Here is a 21,686-nt window from a genome sequence, read left to right on the forward strand (position 1 = left end):
ACGGTCTGATATAGGTGAATGTGTGAAGTGTGTGAGTGTCTGCACTTACCCTTTGCTGTATTCCCTGAATGTCCCTATGGATTTCTTTGGTCAGCTCGCCTCGTAATTTGCCAAGACTCTCTTTGTAAGAGTCTCTTTCGCGTTTAACTAGTCTGAACTTTCGTTTAACTGAGCGAAGTTGTGTCTTTGTTGTATGTACTCTGGTTTTCAGGCTGTTAACAACATCAAGCACACGTCCGCTGATAATATTGCAAACGTATTCTTCTTTCAGGATGCCAGTAATCGCTTGCTTCACGAGAGGCTTTATCAAGGCAGGGATGAACTTGTTAGTCAGTTCTTCTTCCAGTGATAACTCCAGCAAGTCAAAGTTGTTACTCATTTCAATCCCCAAATCAACAACTGTGCCTTTCCACGCCTGGATCGTTCTGTCCAGCAGGTTTAATTTTCTAGAGAAGGCTGCCAAATTGGTATCAGCATGTACGTCTCTGACACCACACAACGACACAAGAATGATAAATACAACACTTGTCAGTTCCATCATGTTGGGATGGTGTACACCTCACCGCAGTTATGTGAAGACTGTCTTGGTGCTGGATAAACATCGAACTTAGCCTGACTCACGTGTTTGACAAAAAGCCAACTCGGGATTGCTCTGACAGAAAATTCCTTTGCATACATGTGGTACCACAGCAGCAAATAAGGCGGGCAACTTCAGCAGAGTATCGTGTTTCATACAAAGTATGTTGCCACAAGAGTCTCGTGTTGAAGTAACTTGAAAAATATAAGATTTCTTGTTTACATTAACTAATCTCAATCCAAACCCTTAACATTAATAATGTGCGTAAATTACTTCTGTTTGTCTCACGCTGCAGAACTTACTTATTACCCATCCCCAAAACCAGGGTCTATATGTCCATTGTATAACATATACTTTTGATCCACCCTTAGCAGACACCCAGGTCTCTATGACACATGAAGTCTCACATATACCTTCCCCCTACAATCCCCCACCCCTCCAAAACCCCCTCCCTCTCTCACCATGGCTAACAATCATTCTGTTTCTAGACGAAGACATTGGGAAAAAAGTTCGTCTGATAAGGCTAATACTCATGTTGATTCCTTGTGATCGAAGCTACATATCATGAACCAATCAAATTTGAACCCTTTCAGTATATCCAGATCTGCTCATGGCCATTGTGGGGAGGTTAAAATGTGACACGTCTGCGCAGTGGAGCTCTTCTGGTGGAATGTTTGAGGACTATTGCCGGGACAAAAATCAAGTTTAGTCATTTTACCAGAAAGGATGATAAATTAACTACTGTTCCAACGGACATATATTTATTCACTTTTGTCCGTTGACCTGTTCCCAGTTAAATAAATGCTGGTTATGTCAACGTCGGTGTGGAGGTGTATGTCCCCAATACACTCAGATGTTTTAAATGTAAAAAAGTGGACAAGGTTCGAAAACCTGCACACACCCCATGGTTTGTCATCGTTATGGTGATGACAATGAAAGTGCAGATTGTCCTCAAGATTCAAACTGTGATGGGCAACACATGGCCACTTCCAAATTCTGCCCTGTTTATCAAACAGAATTCATAATTCTTAAACTAAACAAGAACGAAACATCAGCTTTGCCGTCGCCAGGCAGCTTATTTTTACTCTAAATTCTTCTTCTGCTGAAGCCAAATCTGCTAAAACCTCTCCATCTGTTCTGTGTCAGACTGAGTTGACATGGGTCAAGTCTGATCAACCTGTCGTAGCTTCGTCTGTCACTCAGTCAGAAAAAGCTGGCAATCAATCTGAATCAACATATTCTCCCTCTCAGGCTGATACTGAGACAATTCATGTCGCACCAGCAAATGCAGAACAAAAGCCATCAAAAAAAGAAAGAAAAAGGTGAAAGAAAAATTAAATGTCCATCAAACGCCCATTACACCCTCGTCCTCGGAGATTATTTCTCCACAACCGCTTTGGTGCTCATGTTCACATGAGAGATTACCATTTGAGCCACCATGGCTCAAGCATCAAATCTAATACAATGGAACTGTAGAGGGCTTAGGAATAAATATAATGACTTACAACTCTAACTTCAAGATATCAAACCAAGTGCAATATGTTTACAAGAAACATACTATAAAGACCCTGATAGTTTCAACTAATTATCAACTCCTGAAGCATTTACCAGACCCATGTTTAGAAACCCTTTTCGTTATTTTTGATGACATATGGACATCAGGTAAGTTTCTTTCCTCATGACGTCAAAGATATCAAAAAAAAAAAAAAAGAAAGAAAAGGGTGAATAAAAAATTAAACCTTTCTTCCACACATTAATTACTTAAAAAATAAAGGCCTGAAGCCACTTGCACTATTGAAAGTCGTTTCCGGTTCAAAGCGGGGAGGGGATCAGAAAACCCTCCTCCAACTGCAGAGCGCTCTAAACAGGATTACATCTCCATCGTATATGGTGGAGGTTGTAAACGTGAGTTTAAAAAAACTAGATTCTATTCATCATCAGAGACTGGGGCTTTGCTTTTGAGCCTTTAGAGCTTCTCTGAGACAAAGTTTGTATGTTGAGGCTGGTTGTGTTATTAATCCTCTATGTACAGAATGCTATAATAAAAAGGTCATCTCTTACTCTACTCATCAATACTCTGCTGCTGTAACATTTAGTTGTCCCATGTTGGAGGTATAGAGAATAAGAAACTATATCTGCGCTGTAAGGAGCATGGGATTGTAGCGCCACACTAACACAGCTGTTAGAGGAGTCATACATGTATAATCGACGTGCATGTCAGCTTGACCCGTTTTAAGATTTAGTTAATTGTATATTAGTTATTTGTGGAAACATTAATGAGCATCAGATGTTTCAAGAAGGTATTGATTTCGGCCAGATGACTTCACATTGTGTTTAGCCGATGTCAGAGTGACCTGTATGAAACTCGGTATAGGATGTTTGCACTTTTCCTTTGACTTGCTCAACATTCAGATTAGGTTTATTGTAAATAAACCAGAACATCTGCTATTGAACTACCCCCAACTACTGCAGTTCGAGACATATTTGACATCAACAACAACACTCACTCACTTACTCCTAGCTAAGCCTCTAACTACTCTAGCATAAGACACATGTGCCTTCAACAACAACACTCACTCCTGGCTAAACCCCCAACTACTGCAGTTCGAGACACATTTGATATCAACAACAACACTCACTCACTTACTCCTGGCTTAGTCCCAACCTACTCTAGCATGAGACACATGTGATATCAACCACAAAACTCACTCACTCCTGGCTAAACCCCTTAACTTCTCTAGTATGAGACACATGTGACATCAACAACAACACTCACTCATTCCTGATTAGACCTCCAACTAAGGGCAGCCAGGTAACCTAGTGGTTAAAGTGTTCACTCGTCACGCCAAAGACCCGGATTCGATTCCCGACATGGGTACAATGCGTGAAGCCCATTTCTGGTGTCCCCTGCCGTGATATTGCTGGAATACTGTTAAAAGCATCGCAAAACTCACTCACTCACTTCAACTACTGTAGTTCAAGACACATGTGTTAATCAGTAACAACAACAATCACGCATTCCTTTCAAAAGCCCTGTAACGTCATTACTGGTTAAACTGATGACTTCTGTCGTATGAAACATTAGACAAGTGATGGGGATGTTGTGCTCCTCCAATGTCAAAGAAAATGAGAGCGAGAACAATGGGAAACCATTGAAGTAGCTGTCGTCATATACACAGAACAATGGCAAACACTGGAGTAGCTGTCGTCATATACACAGAACAATGGCAAAACACTGGAGTAGCTGTCGTCATATACACAGAACAATGGCAAAACACTGGAGTAGCTGTCGTCATATACACATAACAATGGCAAAACACTGGAGTAGCTGTCGTCATATACACAGAACAATGGCAAAACTCTGGAGTAGCTGTCGTCATATACACAGAACAATGGCAAAACACTGGAGTAGCTGTCGTCATATACACAGAACAATGGCAAAACACTGGAGTAGCTGTCGTCATATACACAGAACAATGGCAAAACACTGGAGTAGCTGTCGTCATATACACAGAACAATGGCAAAACACTGGAGTAGCTGTCGTCATATACACAGAACAATGGCAAAACACTGGAGTAGCTGTCGTCATATACACAGAACAATGGCAAAACACTGGAGTAGCTGTCGTCATATACACAGAACAATGGCAAAACACTCGAGTAGCTGTCGTCATATACACAGAACAATGGCAAAACACTCGAGTAGCTGTCGTCATATACACAGAACAATGGCAAACACTTGAGTAGCTGTCGTCATATACACAGAACAATTGCAAAACATTGAAGTAGCTGTCGTCATATACACAGAACAATGGCAAAACACTGGAGTAGATGTCGTCATATACACAGAACAATGGCAAAGCACTGGAGTAGCTGTCGTCATATACACAGAACAATGGCAAAACACTGGAGTAGCTGTCGTCATATACACATAACAATGGCAAAACACTGGAGTAGCTGTCGTCATATACACAGAACAATGGCAAAACACTGGAGTAGCTGTCGTCATATACACAGAACAATGGCAAAACACTGCAGTAGCTGTCGTCATATACACAGAACAATGGCAAACACTTGAGTAGCTGTCGTCATATACACAGAACAATGGCAAAACATTGAAGTAGTTGTCGTCATATACACAGAACAATTTCAAAACATTGAAGTAGCTGTCGTCATATACACAGAACAATGGCAAAACACTGGAGTAGATGTCGTCATATACACAGAACAATGGCAAAACACTGGAGTAGCTGTCGTGATATACACAGAACAATGGCAAAACACTGGAGTAGATGTCGTCATATACACAGAACAATGGCAAAACACTGGAGTAGATGTCGTCATATACACATAACAATGGCAAAACACTGGAGTAGCTGTCGTCATATACACAGAACAATGGCAAACACTGGAGTAGCTGTCGTCATATACACAGAACAATGGCAAAACACTGGAGTAGCTGTCGTCATATACACATAAGCAAAACACTGGAGTAGCTGTCGTCATATACACAGAACAATGGCAAAACATTGAAGTAGCTGTCGTCATATACACAGAACAATTGCAAAACATTGAAGTAGCTGTCGTCATATACACAGAACAATGGCAAAACACTGGAGTAGATGTCGTCATATACACAGAACAATGGCAAAACACTGGAGTAGTTATCGTCATATACACAGAACAATGTCAAAACACTGGAGTAGATGTCGTCATATACACAGAACAATGGCAAAACACTGGAGTAGATGTCGTCATATACACAGAACAATGGCAAAACACTGGAGTAGCTGTCGTCATATACACAGAACAATGGCAAACACTTGAGTAGCTGTCGTCATATACACAGAACAATGGCAAAAAACTGGAGTAGCTGTCGTCATATACACAGAACAATGGCAAACACTTGAGTAGCTGTCGTCATATACACAGAACAATGGCAAAACACTGGAGTAGCTGTCGTCATATACACAGACCAATGGCAAACACTGGAGTAGCTGTCGTCATATACACAGAACAATGGCAAAAAACTGGAGTAGCTGTCGTCATATACACAGAACAATGGCAAACACTTGAGTAGCTGTCGTCATATACACAGAACAATGGCAAAACACTGGAGTAGCTGTCGTCATATACACAGACCAATGGCAAACACTGGAGTAGCTGTCGTCATATACACAGAACAATGGCAAAACACTGGAGTAGCTGTCGTCATATACACAGAACATAACAAAACACTGGAGTAGATGTCGTGATATACACAGAACAATGGCAAAACACTGGAGTAGATGTCGTCATATACACAGAACAATGGCAAAACACTGGAGTAGATGTCGTCATATACACAGAACAATGGCAAAACACTGGAGTAGCTGTCGTCATATACACAGAACATAACAAAACACTGGAGTAGCTGTCGTCATATACACAGAACAATGGCAAAACACTGGAGTAGCTGTCGTCATATACACAGAACAATGGCAAAACATTGAAGTAGCTGTCGTCATATACACAGAACAATGGCAAAACACTGGAGTAGCTGTCGTCATATACACAGAACAATGGCAAAACACTGGAGTAGATGTCGTCATATACACAGAACAATGGCAAAACACCGGAGTAGATGTCGTCATATACACAGAACAATGGCAAAACACTGGAGTAGCTGTCGTCATATACACAGAACAATGGCAAAACACTGGAGTAGCTGTCGTCATATACACAGAACAATGGCAAAACACTGCAGTAGCTGTCGTCATATACACAGAACAATGGCAAACACTTGAGTAGCTGTCGTCATATACACAGAACAATGGCAAAACATTGAAGTAGTTGTCGTCATATACACAGAACAATTTCAAAACATTGAAGTAGCTGTCGTCATATACACAGAACAATGGCAAAACACTGGAGTAGATGTCGTCATATACACAGAACAATGGCAAAACACTGGAGTAGCTGTCGTGATATACACAGAACAATGGCAAAACACTGGAGTAGATGTCGTCATATACACAGAACAATGGCAAAACACTGGAGTAGATGTCGTCATATACACATAACAATGGCAAAACACTGGAGTAGCTGTCGTCATATACACAGAACAATGGCAAAACACTGGAGTAGCTGTCGTCATATACACAGAACAATGGCAAAACACTGGAGTAGCTGTCGTCATATACACAGAACAATGGCAAAACACTGGAGTAGCTGTCGTCATATACACAGAACAATGGCAAAACATTGAAGTAGCTGTCGTCATATACACAGAACAATTGCAAAACATTGAAGTAGCTGTCGTCATATACACAGAACAATGGCAAAACACTGGAGTAGATGTCGTCATATACACAGAACAATGGCAAAACACTGGAGTAGCTATCGTCATATACACAGAACAATGTCAAAACACTGGAGTAGATGTCGTCATATACACAGAACAATGGCAAAACACTGGAGTAGATGTCGTCATATACACAGAACAATGGCAAAACACTGGAGTAGCTGTCGTCATATACACAGAACAATGGCAAACACTTGAGTAGCTGTCGTCATATACACAGAACAATGGCAAAAAACTGGAGTAGCTGTCGTCATATACACAGAACAATGGCAAACACTTGAGTAGCTGTCGTCATATACACAGAACAATGGCAAAACACTGGAGTAGCTGTCGTCATATACACAGACCAATGGCAAACACTGGAGTAGCTGTCGTCATATACACAGAACAATGGCAAAACACTGGAGTAGCTGTCGTCATATACACAGAACAATGACAAACACTTGAGTAGCTGTCGTCATATACACAGAACAATGGCAAAACACTGGAGTAGCTGTCGTCATATACACAGAACATAACAAAACACTGGAGTAGATGTCGTGATATACACAGAACAATGGCAAAACACTGGAGTAGATGTCGTCATATACACAGAACAATGGCAAAACACTGGAGTAGATGTCGTCATATACACAGAAAAATGGCAAAACACTGGAGTAGCTGTCGTCATATACACAGAACATAACAAAACACTGGAGTAGCTGTCGTCATATACACAGAACAATGGCAAAACACTGGAGTAGCTGTCGTCATATACACAGAACAATGGCAAAACATTGAAGTAGCTGTCGTCATATACACAGAACAATGGCAAAACACTGGAGTAGCTGTCGTCATATACACAGAACAATGGCAAAACACTGGAGTAGATGTCGTCATATACACAGAACAATGGCAAAACACCGGAGTAGATGTCGTCATATACACAGAACAATGGCAAAACACTGGAGTAGCTGTCGTCATATACACAGAACAATGGCAAAACACTGGAGTAGCTGTCGTCATATACACAGAACAATGGCAAAACACTGGAGTAGCTGTCGTCATATACACAGAACAATGGCAAAACACTGGAGTAGCTGTCGTCATATACACAGAACAATGGCAAAACACTGGAGTAGATGTCGTCATATACACAGAACAATGGCAAAACACTGGAGTAGATGTCGTCATATACACAGAACAATGGCAAAACACTGGAGTAGATGTCGTCATATACACAGAACAATGGCAAAACACTGGAGTAGCTGTCGTCATATACACAGAACAATGGCAAAACACTGGAGTAGCTGTCGTCATATACACAGAACAATGGCAAAACACTGGAGTAGATGTCGTCATATACACAGAACAATGGCAAAACACTGGAGTAGCTGTCGTCATATACACAGAACAATGGCAAAACACTGGAGTAGATGTCGTCATATACACAGAACAATGGCAAAACACTGGAGTAGATGTCGTCATATACACAGAACAATGGCAAAACACTGGAGTAGCTGTCGTCATATACACAGAACAATGGCAAAACACTGGAGTAGATGTCGTCATATACACAGAAGAATGGCAAAACACTGGAGTAGATGTCGTCATATACACAGAACAATGGCAAAACACTGGAGTAGCTGTCGTCATATACACAGAACAATGGCAAAACACTGGAGTAGCTGTCGTCATATACACAGAACAATGGCAAAACACTGGAATAGATGTCGTCATATACACAGAACAATGGGAAAACACTGGAGTAGATGTCGTCATATACACAGAACAATGGCAAAACACTGGAGTAGATGTCGTCATATACACAGAACAATGGCAAAACACTGGAGTAGATGTCGTCATATACACAGAACAATGGCAAAACACTGGAGTAGCTTTCGTCATATACACAGAACAATGGCAAAACACTGGAGTAGATGTCGTCATATACACAGAACAATGGCAAAACACTGGAGTAGCCGTCGTCATATACACAGAACAATGGCAAAACACTGGAGTAGCTGTCGTCATATACACAGAACAATGGGAAAACACTGGAGTAGCTGTCGTCATATACACAGAACATAACAAAACACTGGAGTAGATGTCGTCATATACACAGAAGAATGGCAAAACACTGGAGTAGATGTCGTCATATACACAGAACAATGGCAAAACACTGGAGTAGATGTCGTCATATACACAGAACAATGGCAAAACACTGGAGTAGCTGTCGTCATATACACAGAACATAACAAAACACTGGAGTAGATGTCGTCATATACACAGAACAATGGCAAAACACTGGAGTAGCTGTCGTCATATACACAGAACAATGGCAAAACATTGAAGTAGCTGTCGTCATATACACAGAACAATGGCAAAACACTGGAGTAGCTGTCGTCATATACACAGAACAATGGCAAAACACTGGAGTAGCTGTCGTCATATACACAGAACAATGGCAAAACACTGGAGTAGCTGTCGTCATATACACAGAACATAACAAAACACTGGAGTAGATGTCGTCATATACACAGAACAATGGCAAAACACTGGAGTAGATGTCGTCATATACACAGAACAATGGCAAAACACTGGAGTAGATGTCGTCATATACACAGAACAATGGCAAAACACTGGAGTACCTGTCGTCATATACACAGAACATAACAAAACACTGGAGTAGCTGTCGTCATATACACAGAACAATGGCAAAACACTGGAGTAGCTGTCGTCATATACACAGAACAATGGCAAAACATTGAAGTAGCTGTCGTCATATACACAGAACAATGGCAAAACACTGGAGTAGCTGTCGTCATATACACAGAACAATGGCAAAACACTGGAGTAGCTGTCGTCATATACACAGAACAATGGCAAAACACTGGAGTAGCTGTCGTCATATACACAGAACAATGGCAAAACACTGGAGTAGATGTCGTCATATACACAGAACAATGGCAAAACACTGGAGTAGATGTCGTCATATACACAGAACAATGGCAAAACACTGGAGTAGATGTCGTCATATACACAGAACAATGGCAAAACACTGGAGTAGCTGTCGTCATATACACAGAACAATGGCAAACACTTGAGTAGCTGTCGTCATATACACAGAACAATGGCAAAAAACTGGAGTAGCTGTCGTCATATACACAGAACAATGGCAAACACTTGAGTAGCTGTCGTCATATACACAGAACAATGGCAAAACACTGGAGTAGCTGTCGTCATATACACAGACCAATGGCAAACACTGGAGTAGCTGTCGTCATATACACAGAACAATGGCAAAACACTGGAGTAGCTGTCGTCATATACACAGAACAATGACAAACACTTGAGTAGCTGTCGTCATATACACAGAACAATGGCAAAACACTGGAGTAGCTGTCGTCATATACACAGAACATAACAAAACACTGGAGTAGATGTCGTGATATACACAGAACAATGGCAAAACACTGGAGTAGCTGTCGTCATATACACAGAACAATGGCAAAACACTGGAGTAGATGTCGTCATATACACAGAACAATGGCAAAACACTGGAGTAGCTGTCGTCATATACACAGAACATAACAAAACACTGGAGTAGCTGTCGTCATATACACAGAAGAATGGCAAAACACTGGAGTAGCTGTCGTCATATACACAGAACAATGGCAAAACATTGAAGTAGCTGTCGTCATATACACAGAACAATGGCAAAACACTGGAGTAGCTGTCGTCATATACACAGAACAATGGCAAAACACTGGAGTAGATGTCGTCATATACACAGAGCAATGGCAAAACACCGGAGTAGATGTCGTCATATACACAGAACAATGGCAAAACACTGGAGTAGCTGTCGTCATATACACAGAACAATGGCAAAACACTGGAGTAGCTGTCGTCATATACACAGAACAATGGCAAAACACTGGAGTAGCTGTCGTCATATACACAGAACAATGGCAAAACACTGGAGTAGCTGTCGTCATATACACAGAACAATGGCAAAACACTGGAGTAGCTGTCGTCATATACACAGAACATAACAAAACATTGGAGTAGCTGTCGTCATATACACAGAACAATGGCAAAACACTGGAGTAGATGTCGTCATATACACAGAACAATGGCAAAACAATGGAGTAGATGTCGTCATATACACAGAACAATGGCAAAACACTGGAGTAGCTGTCGTCATATACACAGAACAATGGCAAAACACTGGAGTAGCTGTCGTCATATACACAGAACAATGCCAAAACACTGGAGTAGCTGTCGTCATATACACAGAACAATGGCAAAACACTGGAGTAGCTGTCGTCATATACACAGAACAATTGCAAAACACTGGAGTAGCTATCGTCATATACACAGAACAATGGCAAAACACTGGAGTAGCTGTCGTCATATACACAGAACAATGGCAAAACACTGGAGTAGCTGTCGTCATATACACAGAACAATGGCAAAACACTGGAGTAGCTGTCGTCATATACACAGAACAATGGCAAAACACTGGAGTAGCTGTCGTCATATACACAGAACAATGGCAAAACACTGGAGTAGATGTCGTCATATACACAGAACAATGGCAAAACACTGGAGTAGCTGTCGTCATATACACAGAACATAACAAAACACTGGAGTAGCTGTCGTCATATACACAGAAGAATGGCAAAACACTGGAGTAGCTGTCGTCATATACACAGAACAATGGCAAAACATTGAAGTAGCTGTCGTCATATACACAGAACAATGGCAAAACACTGGAGTAGCTGTCGTCATATACACAGAACAATGGCAAAACACTGGAGTAGATGTCGTCATATACACAGAACAATGGCAAAACACCGGAGTAGATGTCGTCATATACACAGAACAATGGCAAAACACTGGAGTAGCTGTCGTCATATACACAGAACAATGGCAAAACACTGGAGTAGCTGTCGTCATATACACAGAACAATGGCAAAACACTGGAGTAGCTGTCGTCATATACACAGAACAATGGCAAAACACTGGAGTAGCTGTCGTCATATACACAGAACAATGGCAAAACACTGGAGTAGCTGTCGTCATATACACAGAACATAACAAAACATTGGAGTAGCTGTCGTCATATACACAGAACAATGGCAAAACACTGGAGTAGATGTCGTCATATACACAGAACAATGGCAAAACAATGGAGTAGATGTCGTCATATACACAGAACAATGGCAAAACACTGGAGTAGCTGTCGTCATATACACAGAACAATGGCAAAACACTGGAGTAGCTGTCGTCATATACACAGAACAATGGCAAAACACTGGAGTAGCTGTCGTCATATACACAGAACAATGGCAAACACTTGAGTAGCTGTCGTCATATACACAGAACAATGGCAAAACACTGGAGTAGCTGTCGTCATATACACAGACCAATGGCAAACACTGGAGTAGCTGTCGTCATATACACAGAACAATGGCAAAACACTGGAGTAGCTGTCGTCATATACACAGAACAATGACAAACACTTGAGTAGCTGTCGTCATATACACAGAACAATGGCAAAACACTGGAGTAGCTGTCGTCATATACACAGAACATAACAAAACACTGGAGTAGATGTCGTGATATACACAGAACAATGGCAAAACACTGGAGTAGCTGTCGTCATATACACAGAACAATGGCAAAACACTGGAGTAGATGTCGTCATATACACAGAACAATGGCAAAACACTGGAGTAGCTGTCGTCATATACACAGAACATAACAAAACACTGGAGTAGCTGTCGTCATATACACAGAACAATGGCAAAACACTGGAGTAGCTGTCGTCATATACACAGAACAATGGCAAAACATTGAAGTAGCTGTCGTCATATACACAGAACAATGGCAAAACACTGGAGTAGCTGTCGTCATATACACAGAACAATGGCAAAACACTGGAGTAGATGTCGTCATATACACAGAACAATGGCAAAACACCGGAGTAGATGTCGTCATATACACAGAACAATGGCAAAACACTGGAGTAGCTGTCGTCATATACACAGAACAATGGCAAAACACTGGAGTAGCTGTCGTCATATACACAGAACAATGGCAAAACACTGGAGTAGCTGTCGTCATATACACAGAACAATGGCAAAACACTGGAGTAGCTGTCGTCATATACACAGAACAATGGCAAAACACTGGAGTAGCTGTCGTCATATACACAGAACATAACAAAACATTGGAGTAGCTGTCGTCATATACACAGAACAATGGCAAAACACTGGAGTAGATGTCGTCATATACACAGAACAATGGCAAAACAATGGAGTAGATGTCGTCATATACACAGAACAATGGCAAAACACTGGAGTAGCTGTCGTCATATACACAGAACAATGGCAAAACACTGGAGTAGCTGTCGTCATATACACAGAACAATGGCAAAACACTGGAGTAGCTGTCGTCATATACACAGAACAATGGCAAAACACTGGAGTAGCTGTCGTCATATACACAGAACAATTGCAAAACACTGGAGTAGCTATCGTCATATACACAGAACAATGGCAAAACACAGGAGTAGCTGTCGTCATATACACAGAACAATGGCAAAACACTGGAGTAGCTGTCGTCATATACACAGAACAATGGCAAAACAGTGGAGTAGCTGTCGTCATATACACAGAACAATGGCAAAACACTGGAGTAGCTGTCGTCATATACACAGAACAATGGCAAAACACTGGAGTAGATGTCGTCATATACACAGAACAATGGCAAAACACTGGAGTAGATGTCATCATATACACAGAACAATGGCAAAACACTGGAGTAGATGTCGTCATATACACAGAACAATGGCAAAACACTGGAGTAGCTGTCGTCATATACACAGAACAATGGCAAAACACTGGAGTAGCTGTTGTCATATACACAGAACAATGGCAAAACACTGGAGTAGATGTCGTCATATACACAGAACAATGGCAAAACACTGGAGTAGCTGTCGTCATATACACAGAACAATGGCAAAACACTGGAGTAGATGTCATCATATACACAGAACAATGGCAAAACACTGGAGTAGCTGTCGTCATATACACAGAACAATGGCAAAACACTGGAGTAGATGTCGTCATATACACAGAACAATGGCAAAACACTGGAGTAGATGTCGTCATATACACAGAACAATGGCAAAACACTGGAGTAGCTGTCGTCATATACACAGAACAATGGCAAAACACTGGAGTAGCTGTCGTCATATACACAGAACAATGGCAAAACACTGGAATAGATGTCGTCATATACACAGAACAATGGGAAAACACTGGAGTAGATGTCGTCATATACACAGAACAATGGCAAAACACTGGAGTAGCTGTCGTCATATACACAGAACAATGGGAAAACACTGGAGTAGCTGTCGTCATATACACAGAACATAACAAAACACTGGAGTAGATGTCGTCATATACACAGAACAATGGCAAAACACTGGAGTAGATGTCGTCATATACACAGAACAATGGCAAAACACTGGAGTAGATGTCGTCATATACACAGAACAATGGCAAAACACTGGAGTAGCTGTCGTCATATACACAGAACATAACAAAACACTGGAGTAGATGTCGTCATATACACAGAACAATGGCAAAACACTGGAGTAGCTGTCGTCATATACACAGAACAATGGCAAAACATTGAAGTAGCTGTCGTCATATACACAGAACAATGGCAAAACACTGGAGTAGCTGTCGTCATATACACAGAACAATGGCAAAACACTGGAGTAGCTGTCGTCATATACACAGAACAATGGCAAAACACTGGAGTAGCTGTCGTCATATACACAGAACATAACAAAACACTGGAGTAGATGTCGTCATATACACAGAACAATGGCAAAACACTGGAGTAGATGTCGTCATATACACAGAACAATGGCAAAACACTGGAGTAGATGTCGTCATATACACAGAACAATGGCAAAACACTGGAGTAGCTGTCGTCATATACACAGAACATAACAAAACACTGGAGTAGCTGTCGTCATATACACAGAACAATGGCAAAACACTGGAGTAGCTGTCGTCATATACACAGAACAATGGCAAAACATTGAAGTAGCTGTCGTCATATAAACAGAACAATGGCAAAACACTGGAGTAGCTGTCGTCATATACACAGAACAATGGCAAAACAATGGAGTAGCTGTCGTCATATACACAGAACAATGGCAAAACACTGGAGTAGATGTTGTCATATACACAGAACAATGGCAAAACACTGGAGTAGCTGTCGTCATATACACAGAACAATGGCAAAACACTGGAGTAGCTGTCGTCATATACACAGAACATAACAAAACACTGGAGTAGCTGTCGTCATATACACAGAACAATGGCAAAACACTGGAGTAGCTGTCGTCATATACACAGAACAATGGCAAAACACTGGAGTAGCTGTCGTCATATACACAGAACAATGGCAAAACACTGGAGTAGCTGTCGTCATATACACAGAACATAACAAAACACTGGAGTAGATGTCGTCATATACACAGAACATAACAAAACACTGGAGTAGCTGTCGTCATATACACAGAACAATGGCAAAACACTGGAGTAGCTGTCGTCATATACACAGAACAATGGCAAAACACTGGAGTAGCTGTCGTCATATACACAGAACAATGGCAAAACACTGGAGTAGATGTCGTCATATACACAGAACAATGGCAAAACACTGGAGTAGCTATCGTCATATACACAGAACAATGGCAAAACACTGGAGTAGCTGTCGTCATATACACAGAACAATGGCAAAACACTCGAGTAGCTGTCGTCATATACACAGAACAATGGCAAAACACTGGAGTAGCTGTCGTCATATACACAGAACAATGGCAAAACACTGGAGTAGCTGTCGTCATATACACAGAACAATGGCAAAACACTGGAGTAGCTGTCGTCATATACACAGAACAATGGCAAAACACTGGAGTAGCTGTCGTCATATACACAGAACAATGGCAAAACGCTTGAGTAGCTGTCGTCATATACACAGAACAATGGCAAAACACTGGAGTAGATGTCGTCATATACACAGAACAATGGCAAAACACTGGAGTAGCTGTCGTCATATACACAGAACAATGGCAAAACACTGGAGTAGCTGTCGTCATATACACAGAACAATGGCAAAACATTGGAGTAGCTGTCGTCATATACACAGAACAATGGCAAAACACTGGAGTAGCTGTCGTCATATACACAGAACAATGGCAAAACACTGGAGTAGCTGTCGTCATATACACAGAACAATGGCAAAACACTGGAGTAGCTATCGTCATATACACAGAACAATGGCAAAACACTGGAGCAGCTGTCGTCATATACACAGAACAATGGCAAAACACTGGAGTAGCTGTCGTCATATACACAGAACAATGGCAAAACACTGGAGTAGCTGTCGTCATATACACAGAACAATGGCAAAACACTGGAGTAGCTGTCGTCATATACACAGAACAATGGCAAAACACTGGAGTAGATGTCGTCATATACACAGAACAATGGCAAAACACTGGAGTAGATGTCGTCATATACACAGAACAATGGCAAAACACTGGAGTAGCTGTCGTCATATACACAGAACAATGGCAAAACACTGGAGTAGCTGTCGTCATATACACAGAACAATGGCAAAACACTGGAGTAGATGTCGTCATATACACAGAACAATGGCAAAACACTGGAGTAGCTGTCGTCATATACACAGAACAATGGCAAAACACTGGAGTAGATGTCGTCATATACACAGAACAATGGCAAAACACTGGAGTAGATGTCGTCATATACACAGAACAATGGCAAAACACTGGAGTAGCTGTCATCATATACACAGAAGAATGGCAAAACACTGGAGTAGATGTCGTCATATACACAGAACAATGGCAAAACACTGGAGTAGATGTCGTCATATACACAGAACAATGGCAAAACACTGGAGTAGCTGTCGTCATATACACAGAACAATGGCAAAACACTGGAGTAGCTGTCGTCATATACACAGAACAATGGCAAAACACTGGAGTAGATGTCGTCATATACACAGAACAATGGCAAAACACTGGAGTAGATGTCGTCATATACACAGAACAATGGCAAAACACTGGAGTAGCTGTCGTCATATACACAGAACAATGGCAAAACACTGGAGTAGCTGTCGTCATATACACAGAACAATGGCAAAACACTGGAGTAGATGTCGTCATATACACAGAACAATGGCAAAACACTGGAGTAGCTGTCGTCATATACACAGAACAATGGCAAAACACTGGAGTAGATGTCGTCATATACACAGAACAATGGCAAAACACTGGAGTAGATGTCGTCATATACACAGAACAATTGCAAAACACTGGAGTAGCTGTCGTCATATACACAGAACAATGGCAAAACACTGGAGTAGATGTCGTCATATACACAGAACAATGGCAAAACACTGGAGTAGCTGTTGTCATATACACAGAACAATGGCAAAACACTGGAGTAGCTGTCGTCATATACACAGAACAATGGCAAAACACTGGAGTAGATGTCGTCATATACTCAGAACAATGGCAAAACACTGGAGTAGATGTCGTCATATACACAGAACAATGGCAAAACACTGGAGTAGATGTCGTCATATACACAGAACAATGGCAAAACACTGGAGTAGCTGTCGTCATATACACAGAACAATGGCAAATCATTGAAGTAGCTGTCATCATATACACAGAACAATGGCAACATTGGAGGAGCTGTCGTCATATACACAGAACAATGGCAAAAGACTGGAGTAGCTGTCGTCATATACACAGAACAATGGCAAAACATTGAAGTAGCTGTCCACATATACACAGAACAATGGCAAAACACTGGAGTAGATTTCGTCATATACACAGAACAATTGCAAATCATTGAAGTAGCTGTCGTCATATACACAGAACAATGGCAAAACATTGGAGTAGCTGTCGTCATATACACAGAACAATGGCAAAACACTGGAGTTGCTGTCGTCATATACACAGAACAATGGCAAAACATTGAAGAAGCTGTCGTCATATACACAGAACAATAGCAAAACACTGGAGTAGCTGTCCTCATATACACAGAACAATGGGAAAACACTGGAGTAGCTGTCGTCATATACACAGAACAATGGCAAAACACTGGAGTAGCTGTCGTCATATACACAGAACAATGGCAAATCATTGAAGTAGCTGTCATCATATACACAGAACAATGGCAAAACATTGGAGTAGCTGTCGTCATATACACAGAACAATGGCAAAACATTGAAGAAGCTGTCGTCATATACACAGAACAATGGCAAAACACTGGAGTAGATGTCGTCATATACACAGAACAATTGCAAAACATTTGAGTAGCTGTCGTCATATACACAGAACAATGGCAAAACACTGGAGTAGCTGTCGTCATATACACAGAACAATGGCAAAAGATTGAAGTAGCTGTCGTCATGTACACAGAACAATGGCAAAACACTGGAGTAGATTTCGTCATATACACAGAACAATTGCAAAACATTGAAGTAGCTGTCGTCATATACACAGAACAATGGCAAAACATTGGAGTAGCTGTCGTCATATACACAGAACAATGGCAAAACACTGGAGTAACTGTCGTCATGTACACAGAACAATGGCAAAACATTGAAGAAGCTGTCGTCATATACACAGAAAAATGGCAAATCATTTAAGTAGCTGTCATCATATACACAGAACAATGGCAAAACATTGGAGTAGCTGTCGTCATATACACAGAACAATGGCAAAACACTGGAGTAGCTGTCGTCATATACACAGAACAATGGCAAAACACTGGAGAAGCTGTCGTCATATCAGGGAACAATTGCAAAACATTTGAGTAGCTGTCGTCATATACACAGAACAATGGCAAAACACTGGAGAAGCTGTCGTCATATACACAGAACAATTGCAAAACATTTGAGTAGCTGTCGTCATATACACAGAACAATGGCAAAACACTGGAGTAGCTGTCGTCATATACACAGAACAATGGCAAAACATTGAAGTAGCTGTCGTCATATACACAGAACAATGGCAAAACACTGGAGTAGATTTCGTCATATACACAGAACAATTGCAAAACATTGAAGTAGCTATCGTCATATACACAGAACAATGGCAAAACATTGGAGAAGCTGTCGTCATATACACAGAACAATGGCAAAACACTGGAGTAGCTGTCGTCATATACACAGAACAATGGCAAAACATTGAAGAAGCTGTCGTCATATACACAGAACAATGGCAAATCATTGAAGTAGCTGTCATCATATACACAGAACAATGGCAAAACACTGGAGTAGCTGTCGTCATATACACAGAACAATGGCAAAACATTAAAGTAGCTATCGTCATAGAAAAAGAACAATTGCAAAACATTTGAGTAGCTATCGTCATATACACAGAACAATTGCAAAACATTTGAGTAGCTGTCGTCATATACACAGAACAATGGCAAAACATTGAAGTAGCTGTCGTCATATACACAGAACAATTGCAAAACATTTGAGTAGCTATCGTCATATACACAGAACAATTGCAAAACACTGGAGTAGCTGTCGTCATATACACAGAACAATGGCAAAACATTAAAGTAGCTATCGTCATATACACAGAACAATTGCAAAACATTGGAGTAGCTATCGTCATATACACAGAACAATTGTAAAACACTGGAGTAGCTGTCGTCATGTACACAGAACAATGGCAAAACACCGGAGTAGCTGTCGTCATATACACAGAACAATAGCAAAACACTGGAGTAGCTGTCCTCATATACACAGAACAATGGCAAAACACTGGAGTAGCTGTCGTCATATACACAGAACAATGGCAAAACACTGGAGTAGCTGTCGTCATATACACAGAACAATGGCAAAACACTGGAGTAGCTGTCTTCATATACACAGAACAATGACAAAACATTGGAGTAGCTGTCGTCATAAACACAGAACAATGGCAAAACACTGGAGTAGCTGTCCTCATATACACAGAACAATTGCAAAACACTGGAGTAGCTGTCATCATATACACAAAACAATGGCAACACAATGGAGTAGCTGTCGTCATACACAGAACAATGGCAAAACACTGGAGTAGCTGTCGTCATATACTCAGAACAATGGCAAAACACTGGAGTTGCTGTCGTCATATACACAAAACAATGGCAAAACACTGGAGTAGCTGTCGTCATATACACAGAACAATTGCAAACACTGGAGTAGCTGTCATCATATACACAGAGCAATGACAAAACACTGGAGTAGCTGTCGTCATATACACAGAACAATGGCAAAACACTGGAGTAGCTGTCGTCATATACACAGAACAATGGCAAAACACTGGAGTAGCTGTCGTCATATACACAGAACAATGGCAAAACACTGGAGTAGCTGTCGTCATATACACAGAACAATGGCAACACTGGAGTAGCTGTCGTCATATACACAGAACAATGGCAAACACTGGAGTAGCTGTTGTCATATACACAGAACAATGGCAAAACACTGGAGTAGCTGTCGTCATATACACAGAACAATGGCAAAACACTGGAGTAGCTGTCCTCATATACACAGAACAAGGGCAAAACACTGGAGTAGCTGTCTTCATATACACAGAGCAATGACAAAACACTGGAGTAGCTGTCGTCATATACACAGAACAATGGCAAAACATTGGAGTAGCTGTCGTCATATACACAAAACAATGGCAAAACACTCGAGTAGCTGTCGTCATACACAGAACAATGGCAAAACACTGGAGTAGCTGTCGTCATATACTCAGAACAATGGCAAAACACTGGAGTAGCTGTCGTCATATACACAGAACAATGGCAAAACACTCGAGTAGCTGTCGTCATATACACAGAACAATGGCAAAACACTGGAGTAGATGTCGTCATATACACAGAACAATGGAAAAGCACTGGAGTAGCTGTCGTCATATACACAGAACAATGGCAAACACTGGAGTAGCTGTCGTCATATACACAGAACAATGGCAAAACACTGGAGTAGATGTCGTCATATACACAGAACAATGGAAAAGCACTGGAGTAGCTGTCGTCATATACACAGAACAATGGCAAAACACTGGAGTAGAAGTCGTCATATACACAGAACAATGGCAAAACACTGGAGGGATTATATAGGCCTCTCGTTCCTACGGCTAGTATTGTTGGGAGTGTCTTCATATGTTAAACAACGAAACAAATAGAGGGATTTGATAGCAGGGTTCATTTGCCGTGAAACTGTTCAGTTTGATAAATTAGAATTATACTAACAGTTACGACACACACAACAGAAGTTCGTCTCAGTACACAAACCATAGGGTAGACTTTGAAAAGATATAATTACATGGAATTTGTGTACAGCTAACACATCCGACAAAGTCTAGATGTTTTTTCCACGATATTAATTGTTGAAAAACTTTTCAAAATTAGTTCAATTTTCTCTAGAAGTGGGCCTCACACCTGGTGAGATTAGGGCGGGTTGCGTTAACTCCGACCACAGCCTTGGAATCTGGTGATGGAGACTAGCCGTAAGTCTATGTAACCAAACTCTCGCTATCACACTTGCTTCACGCTTACCGACACTTCTCAGTGGCTCCCCGCACACATCACATAGCAGCCTTCCCTTACTTACAGATCGATATGCGGGAAACGTGGACCCAGTTTCGTG

General features: G+C 41.1%; 1 protein-coding gene across 2 annotated transcripts in view; it reads right to left on the bottom strand.

Annotated features, from left to right (window-relative positions):
- LOC125383584 (ankyrin repeat domain-containing protein 1-like) overlaps positions 1-21,686 on the bottom strand; it is a 153,365-nt gene that overhangs the window by 15,081 nt on the left and 116,598 nt on the right. Inside the window, exon 1 of one of the 2 annotated variants that reach the window (XM_048402146.1) lies at positions 50-741. The exons of the other annotated variant lie outside the window; for it this stretch is intronic. Coding sequence (XP_048258103.1) covers positions 50-541 — 492 coding nt within the window. The 5' untranslated portion in view covers positions 542-741. Of the gene's footprint in view, positions 1-49; positions 742-21,686 lie in introns of those variants that run through there. 2 annotated transcript variants of the gene reach the window in all.

The sequence above is a fragment of the Haliotis rufescens genome, unplaced genomic scaffold, assembly GCF_023055435.1.
Source record: "Haliotis rufescens isolate VD_foot unplaced genomic scaffold, xgHalRufe1.0.p SCAF_24, whole genome shotgun sequence".
Taxonomy (NCBI): Eukaryota; Metazoa; Mollusca; class Gastropoda; order Lepetellida; family Haliotidae; genus Haliotis; species Haliotis rufescens.